Source organism: Patagioenas fasciata, chromosome 10 (genome assembly GCF_037038585.1).
Source record: "Patagioenas fasciata isolate bPatFas1 chromosome 10, bPatFas1.hap1, whole genome shotgun sequence".
Classification (NCBI taxonomy): Eukaryota; Metazoa; Chordata; class Aves; order Columbiformes; family Columbidae; genus Patagioenas; species Patagioenas fasciata.
In genome coordinates, this window is record NC_092529.1 from 22,364,884 (window position 1) to 22,381,760 (window position 16,877).

General features: G+C 40.5%; 1 protein-coding gene across 4 annotated transcripts in view; it reads right to left on the reverse strand.

The window, feature by feature from the left end:
* The window catches only part of ATG7 (autophagy related 7), a 113,241-nt gene extending 100,276 nt beyond the window's left edge, over window positions 1–12,965 (reverse strand). For 2 of the 4 annotated variants that reach the window (XM_071813324.1, XM_065845443.2), the window contains exons 1-10: window positions 12,439–12,965; window positions 10,742–10,952; window positions 10,459–10,513; window positions 8,623–8,740; window positions 7,248–7,325; window positions 6,575–6,691; window positions 5,519–5,668; window positions 3,275–3,363; window positions 2,232–2,353; window positions 1,102–1,192 (exon numbers count right to left, since the gene is read on the reverse strand). In XM_071813324.1, coding sequence (XP_071669425.1) covers window positions 1,102–1,192; window positions 2,232–2,353; window positions 3,275–3,363; window positions 5,519–5,668; window positions 6,575–6,691; window positions 7,248–7,325; window positions 8,623–8,740; window positions 10,459–10,513; window positions 10,742–10,919 — 998 coding nt within the window. In that variant the 5' untranslated portion in view covers window positions 10,920–10,952; window positions 12,439–12,965. Of the gene's footprint in view, window positions 1–1,101; window positions 1,193–2,231; window positions 2,354–3,274; window positions 3,364–5,518; window positions 5,669–6,574; window positions 6,692–7,247; window positions 7,326–8,622; window positions 8,741–10,458; window positions 10,514–10,741; window positions 10,953–12,427 lie in introns of all 4 variants that reach the window. The other 2 variants (XM_071813323.1, XM_065845444.2) reach the window with 2 other exon arrangements.
* Between the last annotated feature and the right edge of the window lie 3,912 nt (window positions 12,966–16,877).

The following is a 16,877-nucleotide window of genomic DNA, read 5'->3' on the forward strand; positions in this document are numbered from 1 at the left end:
TATTCATCACAACAAAGGGTGTTAAAACTCTCATCAAGTCAGGTAATCACAAATAATTCATAGAGTAATAACTAGCAGAGGAAAATGTCAGAATAAAAAACCAATAATCCATCCAGAGCAGGACTATCTCATGCACTCTCCTCCTTCCTCTTTCCAAGGAAGTGTATTGCTTGACACAGGATGGTAACGCTTATCCATTTCTTCCCATACAATTCCCTAAAATTGTTTTGCCTTTCTTGTCTTCGAGTCAGGTATGCATATAAGTCGTCAGATACCTGACAGTTTCATTCCCTTATACATCATAAACGTAACTTTTGCATTATCCAGTAAATTATTTGTTCAACAAGGATTTAAGATCATAATTGCCAAGGCTGGCATATTACTAACAGTCTCTATGGGAATTAACAGGAGTTAGCATGCATACAAGTAAAGGAGGACAAGTCAGATTTACTTAAAGAATTGCGAGCCCTCAGCTGAACTTGCTCTAATGTCTATGAAGATACTCGGAACTGCCACAACTGTAAGGCAAGAATGGCTCAGCTAGGTATGTAAAACACATGAACCTAAACCATGAGACCAACACACTCCCTACAGTGTTGCAAAATCAAGAACACACACGTAGTCAGTGAAAGCAGATGAGCCAAAGGGCTGTGTAACTAGACTGTTTTCAATCCATTGCCCACACATCATGTGCAGAACGATAAAAATTACTAAGGTCATGTTTCCTGAGCTCTTTCCTGTCACACTTTAACAATTCCAAAAGGCTGAACTTCTATTCATGCTTATTTTCATTATATTTAACAACTAGCAGGTTAGAGAATTCAACGAAAACCACAGGCCTGTAACACTCTGACCTACATTCCATTCGGTATAAATTCAATACATTTGAAATTTTAAGAGTCAAAAACTGCAAACACTTCTGCTGCTCTGCTCTGCTGAGGTCTTAATTCCAATAGGACTGTCCAAAGAATACAGAGTATATGTGGTACTGTAAATTCTTACCTACCAGAGAGAGATAGTTCTTGCATTTCACATTTCAACTTGTTAGGGCTTGAGCCCAAGTAAAGAAAACTACGCAAATTTAAAAGAAAAGAAACAAACCTTTTTGGATCCATGCATTCACTGAGATTCACCATCCTTGGACCCATACCTCCCTTCTGGTTTTTCTCCCACCCAACAGCTTTTGGACAATCTGTTTGACACAGTCAGTAAAAAACAGAAGGAAGAAAGGAGGAAAGACAGAATTAAAGTCTTAATATCCCAGGATAGAAAAAAGACACTTTGTCAGATTTAACCTTGCTGGAAAAAAAAAAAAAATCTAAATCTGTAAGCAAATAATTTGTATCTTTACAACTCAGCATACATCGCTAGACAAATGTTGCTGTTTTCCATCAATTGAAATCACTGCCTCTTGGAGAAGTGCTTTACCCTCAGGTGTCCAATGTGCTGCTTTTGCCTATTCAGCCTCCGTCACGCCCAGGACAGAGACGGCATCATTCCTCAGCATTTGGATCCTTAATCTGAAACAGACTTCTATGTTCACAACTCACTACATTCATAATTCACAATTCAGTGACTTTTGTCAAGTTCAATCGTCTGTTCATGCTGCCTAGACTGAATCTGTAAATTTAGTAGATAATTATATATCCTAATTATATAATAATTAAACAACTCACAATGATAATATGTAAAGCATTCAGAACTTTTGGCATGAAGTAGAGAAATTCTCTGATAACTGCCCTGTACACAGAAATTAAGTCTTAGTTTATGTTCTAATGTTACGAGTTTATTGCTTTAAATTCTACCTGCCCACCTCACCATGGGCCTGAAGAAACAATTGCACTCTGTAGCAGGTTTCTACCATTCCCGAAATACACAGAAAGTTTACATCACATCAATTCACTACTACATGTATTCTTCCTAGCTGAGGGATGGCATGCCAATTTCATGAATGAAAACCACAGTTTGCTAGTTGCCTGATTTGTGTATTTCATGACACCAGGAGGATTTTCTCCTTTTTTTTTTAAAAAAAAAAATTAGAAACATGATTAAAGAAGGAAAACATTTAAAGGGAAGATGCTTCTTCCTTTTTTGAAGAACTGTTTCCTTTACAGACATTTAACAGAAATTCAAACAATTTAAAATCCATTAGAAATAACTTAGCATAACAATACTTGAGTAGTATTAATACATTTTTTCCATCTTCACAGCGATTGTTTTTAATGGATTACCTGGGCCAAGGACTCTCTCTGGAAGTTTTATTTCAAAGATAATGCTGTGTGTTATGTCTCTCACTCCTTGCATGGTCCTATCTCTGAAGCAGAGCACTTCAAGGGACTGGAGAATGCTGCCCCTGCCATTTGAAACAAAACAGAACAAAACAGACATGAAATTTCTTAATAGTAAAAGTTCACACAAGTGTAGTCTCTTGCAGATTCTGAATAACGCCTTTTCTGTTAACACTGGAACACTGCTGTTCTGACCACATATAAATAAAAACAATTGCCTAGTATGAGAAAACTACTTGTTGTGAACAACTCTAAAGAAATGTCACTGCCAGCCTGTACTCTGTCACTTACACAATGCTGCTGGACAAGTGGTGTATTTAGAGAAATGAAAGCAGAGAAGCAACAGAGGACATGTGAGGTGATACAACATACTATGCCAATGCACAAGCAATATCCTCTTAGCTCTTGATACAGTATCATTTTTCCTCCTTATGATTCAAATCCCCAAATCAAACAGTTAGAATGTAAAAGGCAAAACTACGAAAACGCAACTCAGCTACATTTTTTTTACAGCAACTCAATATTACATGATACTTTAAATGACTTTTTTTTCAAATACTGCTATGTAAAACTATGTCCTGTCTTCCCAACTTCCGCCCAACAAAACATTCAACAAGGTCCACTACAGAAAAACGAAGGGTATTTGATTTTTAAAATCTAAGTCCTACTATTATTTGGCACTAATTAATTATACAAAAAATACAGAACACTTTAAACAAGACTCAAAACAGCTAGAGGGTACTGGCAGGGTCTGAAGCATGTATTTTCAGGTATGTGCGTGCATGTGAGGATCAGGAATTATATGAACTTGTGACAAACAGAAACAACAAAAATAAAGAATAATATGCAAAATCAGAATCATTGAAAGTGAGTCATGTCAAGGTAAATCTCAGGTGGGTGATACGAGTAAAGTGTCACAGGGGAAAGAATGCCTAATTTTATATCAACCAATAAATAATCTTTGTAGGAAAGAATAAAACAGATACCATTTGTGTGCTGCCAGGATCAGGAAATTTCTCAGTGGCCATCCTGGATAGTGGGATAAATTACACGGATCATAAACTCCAACCGTTACCTGCAAATAAAATCGCTCTAAATGAGAAGACATCTATCCATTCTGATATTCAGTTCACAGTAAAAGCTATCTGGCATTCTTAATGTAAAACTTCTGCACGGAGAAGGCCTACACACATTTTACTTATTAACAAATGTCCAACATGCGGTCACACAGATTTCAGTCAAGCATTTGCCACAGCTTTGAGATTTGTTCATTTGAGTTTCTTTACGGACATTCACTTTTCACTACAGCATGGGCACCTTCCTTAAACACACCATGATGGAAAAAGCCCAACATCTGAAGCCTTGCCCTCAAAACAAAATTCTGTCTTGATTTTGAGATGATCCAAAAGTGAAAGGGGACTGGCCAGTAAGATGTCAAGTCAATGGAAAAACAGCATAAATTCACTTGTAAAGCCAACCTTCAAGATGGGATCTAATTGAAGGAACTGGGCTGTCTCATCTTCAATCAATGTAATACCATGTTCATAATTGAGGCATCTAAACTAGGAGCTTTCTTCACAGTCAACGCAGAACCAAACCACATCCAGAGATTAGAAAGATGCCACTGCCTACCTTTAGATATGCTGAAAATCCGAACTTGGCCATCACTAATCATACCTGTGCCTCACATCTACAGAGCTCTTCTCTCCTCCTTCTTCCCCTGTGAAGGGGCTCAGAGAGACTGGTCTCAACTCCACCATAGCAGTGCGGTGTCCCTGGAACAGCCTGACCCCTGAGCTCACGGATGCAGGCGGCCGGAACAGAGATCCCTGCCCAGCCACGCGCTGCTGCTACTTCGCAACTGCCGCCCCCAGCAGGCAGAACACCCCCGAGCTGATCGCATTTCATACACCAGCAACAGCAAAACCATATTCCAGGGGAGCAAGTTCAGTTGGTCACTGAAATGCAAACTCTACAGGCAGTACTGATGCAATAAATCTTATCCAACAGGTCTAAAATTCCAGCACTTCCCTCCAAAGTGAATGTTAATGAAGAAATAGATTCGAAATGATTACAGATTTCTTCCACATTGAGAATGCACCCTATATAATAAAGTATACTCTTATTTGTGACCCATTACTGTTGTTATAGTACCATTTCAAATCTCAACCCTCACATTCTTATTTTACAAAGAACTACCAACTAGGTCTTAATTTCAGAAAAACAAAATTGCAAATGCAAAAAAATAATTTAAGCACTATAAAAGAGAACTAAATTACTTTTGTATGGTGTGACAAGACCTCCTTAAAAGAAAAATGTCTTTTTTTTGCACTTACTAACTCTTCACCATAACTCAAAGTTCTGAATCCTAGGACTTCAATAACATGCGTGATAAAAAGAAGTTTGAAGTTCACCAAACATAAAGACGGTAAAGCATCTAGAAAGACCTAGCAAAGCCCAGCAGCTGAGCAACGTGACCCAGAACAGAATTTAATGTACATAAACACAAGCCAACCAAGCCAGTCAACTCTTGCTCTGAAGACATCTGCTTCATGTATCATCATAATTCGTCCCTAACTGAAAGCAATGGACAGTACTCACTTCATGCTCGTAGGACATGCACGATCTCTGTATTTAACAGAAGAAACATCACAGCCTCTTCTGGTGCACAACCCACCTATCTTCCAAAATTACAAGGCACTTACCTGGAGCATTCTTCATATACAGATTCCCAGGAATTTTTATCCAAAGCTCTCATAACAAGCACACGTGGCAAAACACACTTTGAAACTTGAAAACTTCCATTTAGTACTCTCTGCTTACCGCTACCAGAGTCAATAAATACATAAAATAGTCGAGCACCAATTTTTGGTACACAAACCATAAAATAAGTGGTTTGCATTTCATAGCTTGTAGGTAAAGTGGTTGGAAAACTTCAATTATTATGCTAACTCCTTCATAAACTTATGTTGTTTCTGTTGTGATAATGAGGGAAATGGAGCATGAAGAACTTTGTTTGCAAGCTGACCATTAATCTGGTGTAACTGGGCTCTTGCCTAAGAACCAGAGACACTTAACACAAAAAATCAATCCAAGCTGCTGGTGTTCAGGTATTTACCCAGCCTATTCACTCGCCAGCCATTGCACCCAGCTCAGTATTACAGACACTTTTCGTACCATTCGAAAATTTAACATTTCTAGGTTATAAAAAGATATGAATTTCTCATTACCTTTCCCCCTTGGTCTTGGAAGAAACCATCCCACTTTTTCAGTGGAGATATCACAACCGAATTGTCATGATACTTGATTAAAAAATAAGGCAAAGCTGTAACGCCCTCTTTCTGGCAGAGCTCATCATATGCTTTCTGAAGCGCTTGAATCTAAAAGCAAAAAGACAACTGTAACCAACAGTTTTAACAATCTTACACAGAACCACAGAAAATGCTTTACCGTCTGGGAAAACTACCTCACCCAAACAATCTTAGAATATTCTGAAGTTTTAAAGCCCAATATAACCACAAAAACTGAGATCCAAAATTCAATTGCAAAAGCAGTACTTGTCAATGCAAATTTTAAACAAGAGTGTTATCATGGATGCCACAAGCTGATCTACCAGTACAAGATAACAAGACAAAAATGTCATTCTGTTTGTCACAGTAGCTTTATATGAAAGTAAACTGCTCCTCTATTATTAGGAAAAGAACAGTTTCATTAATTTTATTTCGTTATATCTATTTTCAGTATTTACTTGAAACTGCCTTTGAATCATGCTATATATTTTAACATTATTCTTTTGCTACAGAACTAATGAGGGTCTCTGGCGAAGAAGGAAACTAAGAAAATCTTCCCTATCCAGTTCTTTTTCTTGTACAATCATGCATTTTATTAACACAATCATGCACATTTATTAACAATTTTGTAATTAGCAATTACTTTGCTCTCCCACTGGATGTCTCTTTAAAAAAAGTTTCTTAAAAACATAATGAGTTTCAAAAACATAGCTATATTTTCAATAAGCTGTATATAACAATTAAAAGGAACATAACTACCCCTTCAAGAATTGTTTGCCACATCTGCATCTAACTGATGAATCAAGCTTAAGCGGCATTAAGCTGAGAGCTTTTACACAACAAGGAGAAAAGACGTAAACAAAAACCTCACAAATCCCACCTGGAAATAAGGCAAGTGAAGATTTTAAAACGAATTAGATTCTCAAATTATTCAGTTGTACAGCCCACAAAACTGCTTAGTGCTACAGCCTCCATAACATTTTGTATTTTGAATACCTGATTTAATGGGAATCTGTCTCCAAGACACACTGGTTTCTGAATTACATGTATTCCATCAGGGAAACAGAGAGCAGGGTAGCAAAACCAGTAATAGAAATGATACTTTTTTAAATCCTAGGGGAAAAAAAATCATAAAATTAGATAATGAAGTAAATTATGACTTGGAATACTAATCATAACTGACAGTAACCATGCTACCCTTGTTCTCTCTACTTCACAAAGTACTGTGTTATGGCTTTAGAAAATAATGTTTCAGGTATTAGAAGACTTCCCTCCTGTGTATGTATTTTTAAGATTTAAACAGACAATAAATGGGCACTACTTCACTTTTTGTTAGCTGAAGCATTTTTTATTAAAACTTTCAATTTGTTAAACATGATACAGTTGCTCTACCTTTACTGATATCTGTAAGGCTGTCAGACAACCTTATACATTTGTAGAAAAGAATATGAGATGGCACCAGCATTTTTTAAAGAATACATTGTAAAATATTGTATATCTGTATACGAGAACAGCTTGTTAGCTTTATAAAAAAAATGTTTTCAGACACTTTAAGATGTCTGAGAATGATCCTGGTAACATTAATATGACAATACTAATACAGTACGTGTTCTAAAAAGAAACTACTTATTTTCACTACAATGCTCTGAGACATATTATCTTTACTTACTGCAAATGTCAGCAGCAGGAATCTGTTCAAGAGCAAAGGGTTTTCCAGAGCAGCTCCAGATTTTATGGATTCCCATATCTGTCATTGTGAGAATAAGAAGGAAGAGAGAAGGCAGAGAAACAAAAGAACAGCTGCAGAAACCTTTAATTCTTCCAGCTACTTTTAAAAAACCGAAATGAACATTGCTAGTAATCCACTGTGATCTTTTCCTATCTGATCTCCCTCCCCATCCCCCCATTACCTATGCTAAAAGGATTCCAAAGATCTAAATATAAGGCACAGACACATATTCTCTAACACAAAAAATCATGGAATCTGGGGAACAAGACGAGCATCTGTTCATGGATCAAGCATGAAACAAAATAAACCTCATCAGGAACATGTATAAAACTCATGTATATGAACTACTAACACTAGCACAATCTAGAACATACTGTGGTATTAATACAGCCTTCTATTGTACTCCTATCTTTTTCATTCATTGGATCTATAGATATATGTCAATAAGCTACTAAGAAATTTGACTGAAAAAATGGAGACTTGCAAGAAGGCAGCACATTGCACGCTGGTGCGAAGAGCAGCTGTAATACTGGTACGAGGCAGAGCTGCTTGATCTTTGTCTTAAACAAACACACACAAATACAAAAGCGAATCAAGCATTCTGACCTTCCCAGTTTCCCTAAAGACAGATATTGCATCATACCTACCACCACCTGGGAAGTACTAGCCACAGGAACACAAAAAATTCATAGCCCTGAGCAAAGATACGCATGAAAACTGCACTACTCAAGGCCAGCAGGCAGAAAATCAGTCTAATTAAAGGAATTAAGGACTAGTCAAAGTGAAGTACCTCAAAAAGAAAAAGGTTGCCTTAGTCTCATTTTCACTTCTCCTCAAGCCATGACATTTAAATTCAGTACTTGCAGGGCAAACAGACTAGCCCCTTCCCTTGACAGCCACCTTTTCCCTGCTTTATCTTTTGGCTATTTTGGAGCTTCCCTGTCACTTTGACACACAAATCAATTGCAGTAATCTAGAGTTTAAACCAGGCATTTGCTGGCTTCTGAATGTCAAGACAAATTTTTAAAATGTGTTCTGCAGAATTCAAGTCAATGTCAACTCCACAGCACTGTTAAGCTTAACATATGGCCTAGTAGCACACTGAAGGAAGCCCTCCAAGTATAATTAGCTACTTTCTACTCTCCTCTCGAGAAAAGCAAAAAGCAAACTTTAAACTATTCCTTTTAGAATAAGTTAAATGCTAAGGCTACTATATGAAAAAGTATGGACAGTATCTCCAGCATCTGGAGCAGAGATATAAAGCATTTTACTGCTTATTTCCAAATCCTTTCTACCAGTTGATTTTTAATCTTACCTCATTGGCTTCTTTCTCCAGAAGTGATTTCTTATCGCAGGATTTGAAAGTCTCTAAAGTGTTGGTATTATACAATGTTCCAAAAGCAGGACAGCAACGTGCTGGTATTGAAGCATTCCTGAATAAAAGAAAGAAACCCCTGGGAAATGGATACTAATGCCTTTAATGTGATCAGCAGTAGTAGCAATAGCTACCCTATGGTGTAAGGTTGTCCTGAAATTGTCAAATGATGAGGCACAGCAACAAAAGTCAAAGACAGCTCTAACAAAAATATTTTACAACCATGCTGCTTTACACGGCTTGGTATAAGAACCTGTGCAAATACACATCTATATTAAGACTTTGAAAATATATCGGGCATCTAAGCAACATGGCACTAAATCAAAGATTTTAAAATTCTGTTCCAATATAGACTATCCATGACAAATGTCATTTTTACTAAAAAAATTATTAAGACTGAACTTCAGATGTCAGTATTTCATTCACACACAGAGTTATTTGGTTAAAATTTTATGTTTAAGAAACAAGCCAAAGGAAGCCTAAACCAAACAAGAGACTGAATAGCTTTTATAGTTTGTAACATCAGCAGCTGGAGAAGCTCCTGTTTGCAAGCACAGTATATATTTCTTTCCCCCTTTTAATGTAAATTAGGTAAAAACACTACAACATTCCCTTAATTTACAGATCTGACTTATTTCATTGACCGCTTAAACATCATTCTCCAAAATTGATGTTTCTAAGCACTGCTAAAACTCAAATACAGCAAATATTTCAGTTACATAATAACTATACATAATGTAGTTTCCAAAATTTTTTTAATCTAAAAGGGAACTCCTCATGATCATCTAAACTGACTACCTAAGGTATAGAAACAGATATACAGAAAATTACTACAGTAGAATAAGTAAACACTATATAAATGGACCTTTCATAGTTTTATTTTTGTCATAATATTTGAGAGCTCAAATACCAAATTCCTAATCTGAAATTCCTGTTCCCAATATCACAGCTTTCTTCCAATTGCACTTTGCTGTATATGCTTTCACTATCATTCCTAAAAGTTCTTACCTAAGAATTAATGGAATAATATCTCCTAAGACATTATCTCAAAATGCACAAAGTCTCACTAGGCTCCTAACACCCTGACCAAAAAACACAAAGAAGGTAACTTCTGCAATGTACAACTTTATAATAATCCATCAATATAAACCAAACAAGACAGCTGTTCCTGTGTTAGCTATGCTATCTTGGGCATTTGCTGGAAATGAGAAGCACATGGAAAAAATCTTTCCCTCCTCATCTCATCTTTGGCGTGCACACTGAGCAGCTTTGGTTTGCCTTTCACTTTGGGGGTAAAGGCAAAAGTACAAAATTCAAGTTAAAAAGATTAAATATTTTGGAAGATACTACAATGTAACTGCTAGTGATTGCAAAAACTATTTTGAGATCCTAATTGTAATGATGAATCCTCACTAAAAACAGACCTAAGGAAAAATTTGACCAGAAGTCAGATGTCTGAAATATCCTTATTTATGCCAAAAAATTGAAGAAATGGAAAAAAATGGTATTTTATATAAACATACATACAAACAGTAAGTGAATCTGAGACTTATCAGCATATTTTAAACTTGGCCCTTCGGATCCATATACTACTTCAGACACAGGGAGTTAATGTTTGCAATTCAAATCAGTCTCTCCACTCTTATGAAGTTCATGAAAATATGCATTTATTTTCACGTAGAATTTGTCCAAGTAAGATTATGTACAAAAATATTACTGTTATGTAACGGAAGTGTCTCTACATACAAATTAAGGTAAACCACAGTACGTACTTACATATCAAAGGCACTAAACTCCAACGTCAAGCGAGCTGGCAAACCCAAAGGATCACCTGGACAAAAAGCAGCAACATGCTTCTTTTAAACTGCAATACATAGATTAATTTCCCTTTTTTCGCTAATGCAAGTTATAAATAGCCCACAGACACACCAGAACTCACAGCTCACCCAGCTGTGCTTTTTAATGTTTCAGAAAAACACCTAAAGCACATTACACAAATACTTAGAAGAATGACATGAGAAACACAAACTACTAAGTCAGATGTTGAGTTTCTACCTACCATTGTAGTAGTAACCTTTGATAACTTTTGGGGTCTCATCCAACCGGTACTCATTGAGTTTCTTCTGGGTTAGTTCGTGCCAGAATCCTGCATCCAAGGCACTACTGAAGGGAGCAAACTGCAGCTTTGAGATTCCAGGATCTACAGGATGCTGCAACTCACCACCGGCAGTTGCCATGATTTTAGGTAATGATGGCTGATAAACAGAATCCTGTAAAAGCAGATATGTCTGATAAGTATATATGCAGTTGACCGTATTACTCATGACTACTTAAAGCTTCTTTTTTAATACATTTTCTTGGGTTCAAGTACAGAAAGCTTTGCTCCTCTGAACATTTAAGTAACTCCAATTTTAAAAATCATTGATCAGAGGTCCTTTCAGTCCAAGCAAAGTCCTTCCAGCTTCTTGTTTGCAAAATTATGGAAGGTAAGTATATGTTCTGTTTGACCAAGCTGCCTAGAAGGAACTGATTTCCTGACAGACATTCCACAATTTTTCCTGTTACTTAGGATACTACATCTGAACTTTGTACTTCTGAGTTATATCTTGTATTGTGCTGCCACAGGTAAAAATAACAAAATGCTAAACACTGGATCAGTATTCCTTCTGTTATCCAGATATGTGTCTAAAAGCCTATTAGTACTATGTAAGTTCTGATGGCATTTAAAATTCAAGCTAGCATTCATTTAGCTAGGTTTTCACTTCCATAAATCAGCAAGCATTTAACTTTTACTACTACACAGGTCTTAAGCCTTACAAATTTTTTGTTTTGCAACTAAGTGTCACAGAATGCTCATCATGAAACAGGCAAATAATTGTTTGTCATATAGATGTCATGTATAACAGAGTCAGGTTACAAGGTACTTGATGCCAAGACTTCCATAATCAAAGTTTTATTCAAAGGTTCAATAGCTGCCTAGTCAATATTAATCCATTAAATCCCTTGGCACCTTTTTTCCATAAGCTGGGGAAAGTATTATTTAACATTAAAAAAAAAATAGTTGTTACGTTCCTTGCCAGACAAGCTCTATTATAACTAAAGTTTTACTCACTTTGAATTTTCTTGAAGTCTTTTTTCAACTTTTCCAACCAGTAACGTTTTCATTTTGCTTATAAGTACAATACCATACCCAACACTAATGTGTATTGTCAAACATCTTACATGACCAAGAAGCCAGCTGACGGTACCCAAGAGTAAATACAGAAAACACAAGCCTAAAAGCATCCACCAGGAATGAATTTAAACATCCTACTTATTTTTGTCATTACTGTACCTAATACTATCCTATAGTAATGTTACTACACCATAGGAATGTTTGAAGTGAAAAACACACTGTAACTTTTAATATTTGTCTTCCCCTTGACAGACATAATTAATACGTTGTAAAAGTACGATAAGCAGTTTAATGGCATTTAAAACTATCATGAAGCTACAGGTTTTAAACCAAATTCACACAATCCCATAAAACCTACAGCTTTTTTATAAAACTTCATTCTGTGGTCCAGAGTTGAGTGTTTTGAAGACTTTTTCTACATCTCGGTGCCAGAGAAAATCATTATTTCCTACCGCCGCCTTTTCAGAAAAGCTGCTGCTTGGCGAAACGTCCCTCGCCAAGCCTATTTTGGGGGCAAGGAACGTCTGCCCTATTTCTAACCTCCCCGATTCGGAAAGGCCGCTCCGGCACCTGGGGCCAACCTGCTCCGCCAGCTCCCGGCGGCTGCTCCCGGCGGCTGCTCCCGGCGGCTGCTCCCGGCGGCTGCTCCCGGCCGCTGCTCCCGGCCGCTGCTCCCGGCCGCTGCTCCCGGCCGCTGCTCCCGGCCGCTGCTCCCGGCCGCTGCTCCCGGCCGCTGCTCCCGGCCGCTGCTCCCGGCGGCTGCTCCCGGCCGCTGCTCCCGGCGGCTGCTCCCGGCGGCTGCTCCCGGCCGCTGCTCCCGGCGGCTGCTCCCGGCCGCTGCTCCCGGCCGCTGCTCCCGGCGGCTGCTCCCGGCCGCTGCTCCCGGCCGCTGCTCCCGGCCGCTGCTCCCGCCGCGGGGCCGCCCGGGCCGCCCAGCCGGCCCGGCCGCGCCACAGGGGGCGGCCCCCGCCCGCCTTTCGGGACTGGAGCCCGCGCTGCCCTCCCAGAGCTTTCCCCCCCCCGGCAGCCCGCGGCGGGCCGGGCACAGCGACCCGGGGAGCAGGACACAGCGATTCAGGGGCGGGAAAGGACCCAGGGGACGCAGCCTGAGGGAGCACGAGCCCGCCCCGCTCACCAGCTGCACCGCTCGGCACTTCCTGCACCACCCGCTGCCCGGCCAATGACGTCATCCCGCCTCTGCCGCGTGACGGGAGGGGAGGCGTGCGGCACGAGGGGGCCGCCGTGACGCAGGCGGCGCGAGCCGGTTGGCTCCGCCTCAGGTGGGCGGGAGTGTGGGCCGGGATGGGGCGGGCGCCGTCGGTCGCCGGGAGTTCGACTGCTGCGGGGGAACGGGCTCGGCTCGGCGGTTCGCCGCGCTCCCCTGCGCTCCCCTGCGGCGCCGCGCGTTCCCCGGCCCCCCAGTCTCACAGGTGTCGCTGTGTGGTGGGCGCGCAGGCAGTGTGAGGTACGATCGCTCCACCACTGGCGGCTTCGGTGAAAAACGAAGCGGTACAGACTAAAAACTGCGCCGTGGTTGTGACTGCTGCGTGAATCTGCGCAAGGGCGCGCTGGTTTGAATGTGGTGAGGGGCAATGGGCACAGACTGAAGCATAGGAGATTCCATCTGAATATGAGGAAAAACTTCTGTACTTTGAGGGTGTCAGAGCCTGGCCCAGGCTGCCCAGGGAGGTTGTGGAGTCTCCTTCTCTGCAGACATTCAAACCCGCCTGGACACCTTCCTGTGGAACCTCAGCTGGGTGTTCCTGCTCCATGGGGGGATTGCACTGGATGAGCTTTACAGGTCCCTTCAACCCCTGACATTCTGGGATTTAAGGTGAGTGAGCGATGAGTCCCTGGAGGTGTGGGGCTGAGTTACCAGGGCATGGCCAGTGGGGTGGGTGTGACCACCTCCCTCTGGCCAGCAGGCCTGTGACTCACCTGCAGCAAGGCCACTGGTTTTGTGTCTCCTCCAGTTCCCCAGGGCACAGACTCGCAGGTCAGCACGGGGTCACTCATGGGCTGGAGCACAGGGCATGGGAGAGTTGGGTTTGCTTAGTGTGGAGAAAACACGGCTGAAGGGGATATAATGTAAGTCTTATGTGACCTAAAGTGGAGAAGATGGAGGCAAATTATTCTCAGGTGCTCAGCAAAAAGCAGGAAGGCAAAGAACACATGTCAAAATGAGGAAAATTCCAAATGAATATATATAGAAAAAAAATGCCTAATGTGGCTGCTTAAGCCCTGGAATAGGTTCCCAGAGAGACATTGTAATCTCCATCCCTGGGGACTTGATTGAGGATTGTGATCTAAATCTGATGTTAGCTCTTCTTTGAGCTGGAGGCTGGACTAGACCCTTCCAACCATTTTTTAAGGAGTCTGTATAGATTTTTGCAGATCTACAATGCAAAGCAAGGTGTGTTTTCTACAAAACAGGCATTACCTCTTTAAGTACTTTATGTCATTTTCCTATCGGGGAAAACAAATTTCCCAGAGCTGCCTTTTGTTTTGGAGCACACAGTACTGCAGTAACAGTATCACAGTATCACAGTATGTTTGGGATTGGAAGGGACCTCAAAAGCTCATCCGGTGCAATCCCCCCATGGAGCAGGAACACCCAGCTGAGGTTCCACAGGAAGGTGTCCAGGCGGGTTTGAATGTCTGCACAGAAGGAGACTCCACAACCTCCCTGGGTAGCCTGTTCCAGGGCTCTGTTACCCTCACTGAGAAGAAGTTCTTTCTCAAATTTAGGTGGAACCTCTTGTGTTCCAGCTTGATCCCATTGCCCCTTGTCCTATCATTGTTTGTCACTGAGAAGAGCCTGACTCCATCCTCGTGGCACTCACCCTTTATATATTTATAAACATTAATAAGGTCACCCCTCAGTGCTGGCTCATGGTCATCCTGTTGTCCACCAGGACCCCCAGGTCCCTTTCCCCTACACTGCTCTCTAATAGGTCATTCCCCAACCTATACTGGAACCTGGGGTTGTCCCTGCCCAGATGCAGGACTCTACACTTTCCCTTGTTAAATTCCATCAGGTTATTCCCCCCCAACTCTCCAGCCTGTCCAGGTCTCTGGATGGCAGCACAGCTTCCAGTGTCAGCCACTCCTCCCAGCTTGGTGTCATCAGCAAACTTGCTGATAGTACACTCAGTTCCCTCGTCCAAATCGTTAATGAATATATTGAATAATACAGGCCCCAGTACTGACCCCTGAAGCACTCCACTAGATACTGGCCTCCAACTGGACTCCGCACCATTGACCACCATTCTCTGGCTTCTCTCTTTAAGCCAGTCTGCAACCCACCTCACTACTCTATTGTCGAGACCACACCTTCTCAGTTTAGCTGTGAGGATGCTCTGAGGGACTGTGTCAAAGGCTTTACTGAAGTCAAGGTAGACCACATCCACCTGTTTTGCAGAAACTGCGGGCAGAATTAGGAGTAAGCCTGAGAGGAAAAGCTGCCAGTCAGATAAGCATGGGTAAGGTCACATAAAGACAATCGTTCAGGCAGCATTAGGGGAAAATTTCCAGTGCTGCTAATTATGTAAGTTTAGATGTAATGTTTGGGTAGTGGACCTTGCTGTGGAGCATGGGCCAAATAGACCTTCCAGGAATTTCACAAATAAAACAAATTGGAATAAACTTGGGAACTTTGATATAGATGTTATGCCTTGAATCTAACTGCATTACATCTGTAAAATTCTACAGTTTCTCATTCTGCATGCCACTCACTTTATTAGTATTGGTAATACTTTTACTCTGTTGGTCACATCATAACCCAGTGCTGCAGTTTATTTCCCCAAGGCTGGAAAAGCTTTTAGCACTTTTTGATTTTTGTAGTCTATTTTTACACGAAATATAAAGGGAACATTGATGATGTCCCATCAATATAGCTGGAATGTTACCCAATCTCCCCAGAACTGTAACCTGGCTTAGATTTGTAGTCCTTGAACAGTTCCAGTTTCATAACATGGTTTATGAAACAGCTGTTAGCACATGTAGGTCATGAGCAATAATAGCAATATAGGGCAGAGGGACACTCTTCTATGAGCCCACATCCCCATATTTTCTCAACAAGACATATCATGCCTGAAATAAATCAGACTTTAGTAGTTAAATTTCTGCACAATGGTTGTAGCTGTGGGGGAATGCAAGATGCATCTGCTAGGCTTGCAGTCTGGCTCTGTCATTTTTTATACAGACAACTGGCTTGGGAAATAAACTTGAGATTTACACATGAAACTGCTGATGTTCACATATGAACACACCGCAGTGAAGTCTTACAATGTAAGAGGAAGAGGCACCTTCAGTCAGAGATCTCTCTGTGCCTGGGATCTTCAGGAAAGTGGCTACAACAAAGTTAATCTGAGATTTACGCTGGAGTTGATTGATTGTTGCAGGTACAGTTTACCTTCTGAGATCTTCCTATGACCAAATAAGTGTGTCTGAAATAGATGTGAGAATTTTAGTCAACTAGAAACAGTCTCCTTATAGACACGGAACAAATCTGTTGAGTGTTCTTGGCACGTATTTCTGTAGGCAGGACTTTGATTCTCCAAGCAAAATCCTGCAGCAAGGGAAAATCATCCTGGTTTTGAAGATGAGAATAAAATAGAAGCTGATTCAAACTCATCCATTCTTGAGGAATATTCACTCAACATGCTTTGGAAAAGGTAACTTGTCACAACTGTTTAGTTTGGATTAGATTCTGTTATATGTTTTAATAAAAATAATATTTATTTAGGTTTATATAGTGCCTTCCATTTAAGGATTTAAATGAATTTTACTCAACATTCTCAGTGAACAAGACCATAAAATACAGGCAGAACCTGGCAGAACTACTAAAAACTATACCTGGCAGCACTATTCTGTCGTATTATTTATAAAAAATAGTGTCAAAGGTAATTTAGTCCTATGTATACCTGTTACCACTGCGAGAGTGGGACACTGCAAAATTAAAAGTCGATTGTAGCAATGAGTACTAGAATCAGATGTGGAATAAAGCGAGAGTGTGCTG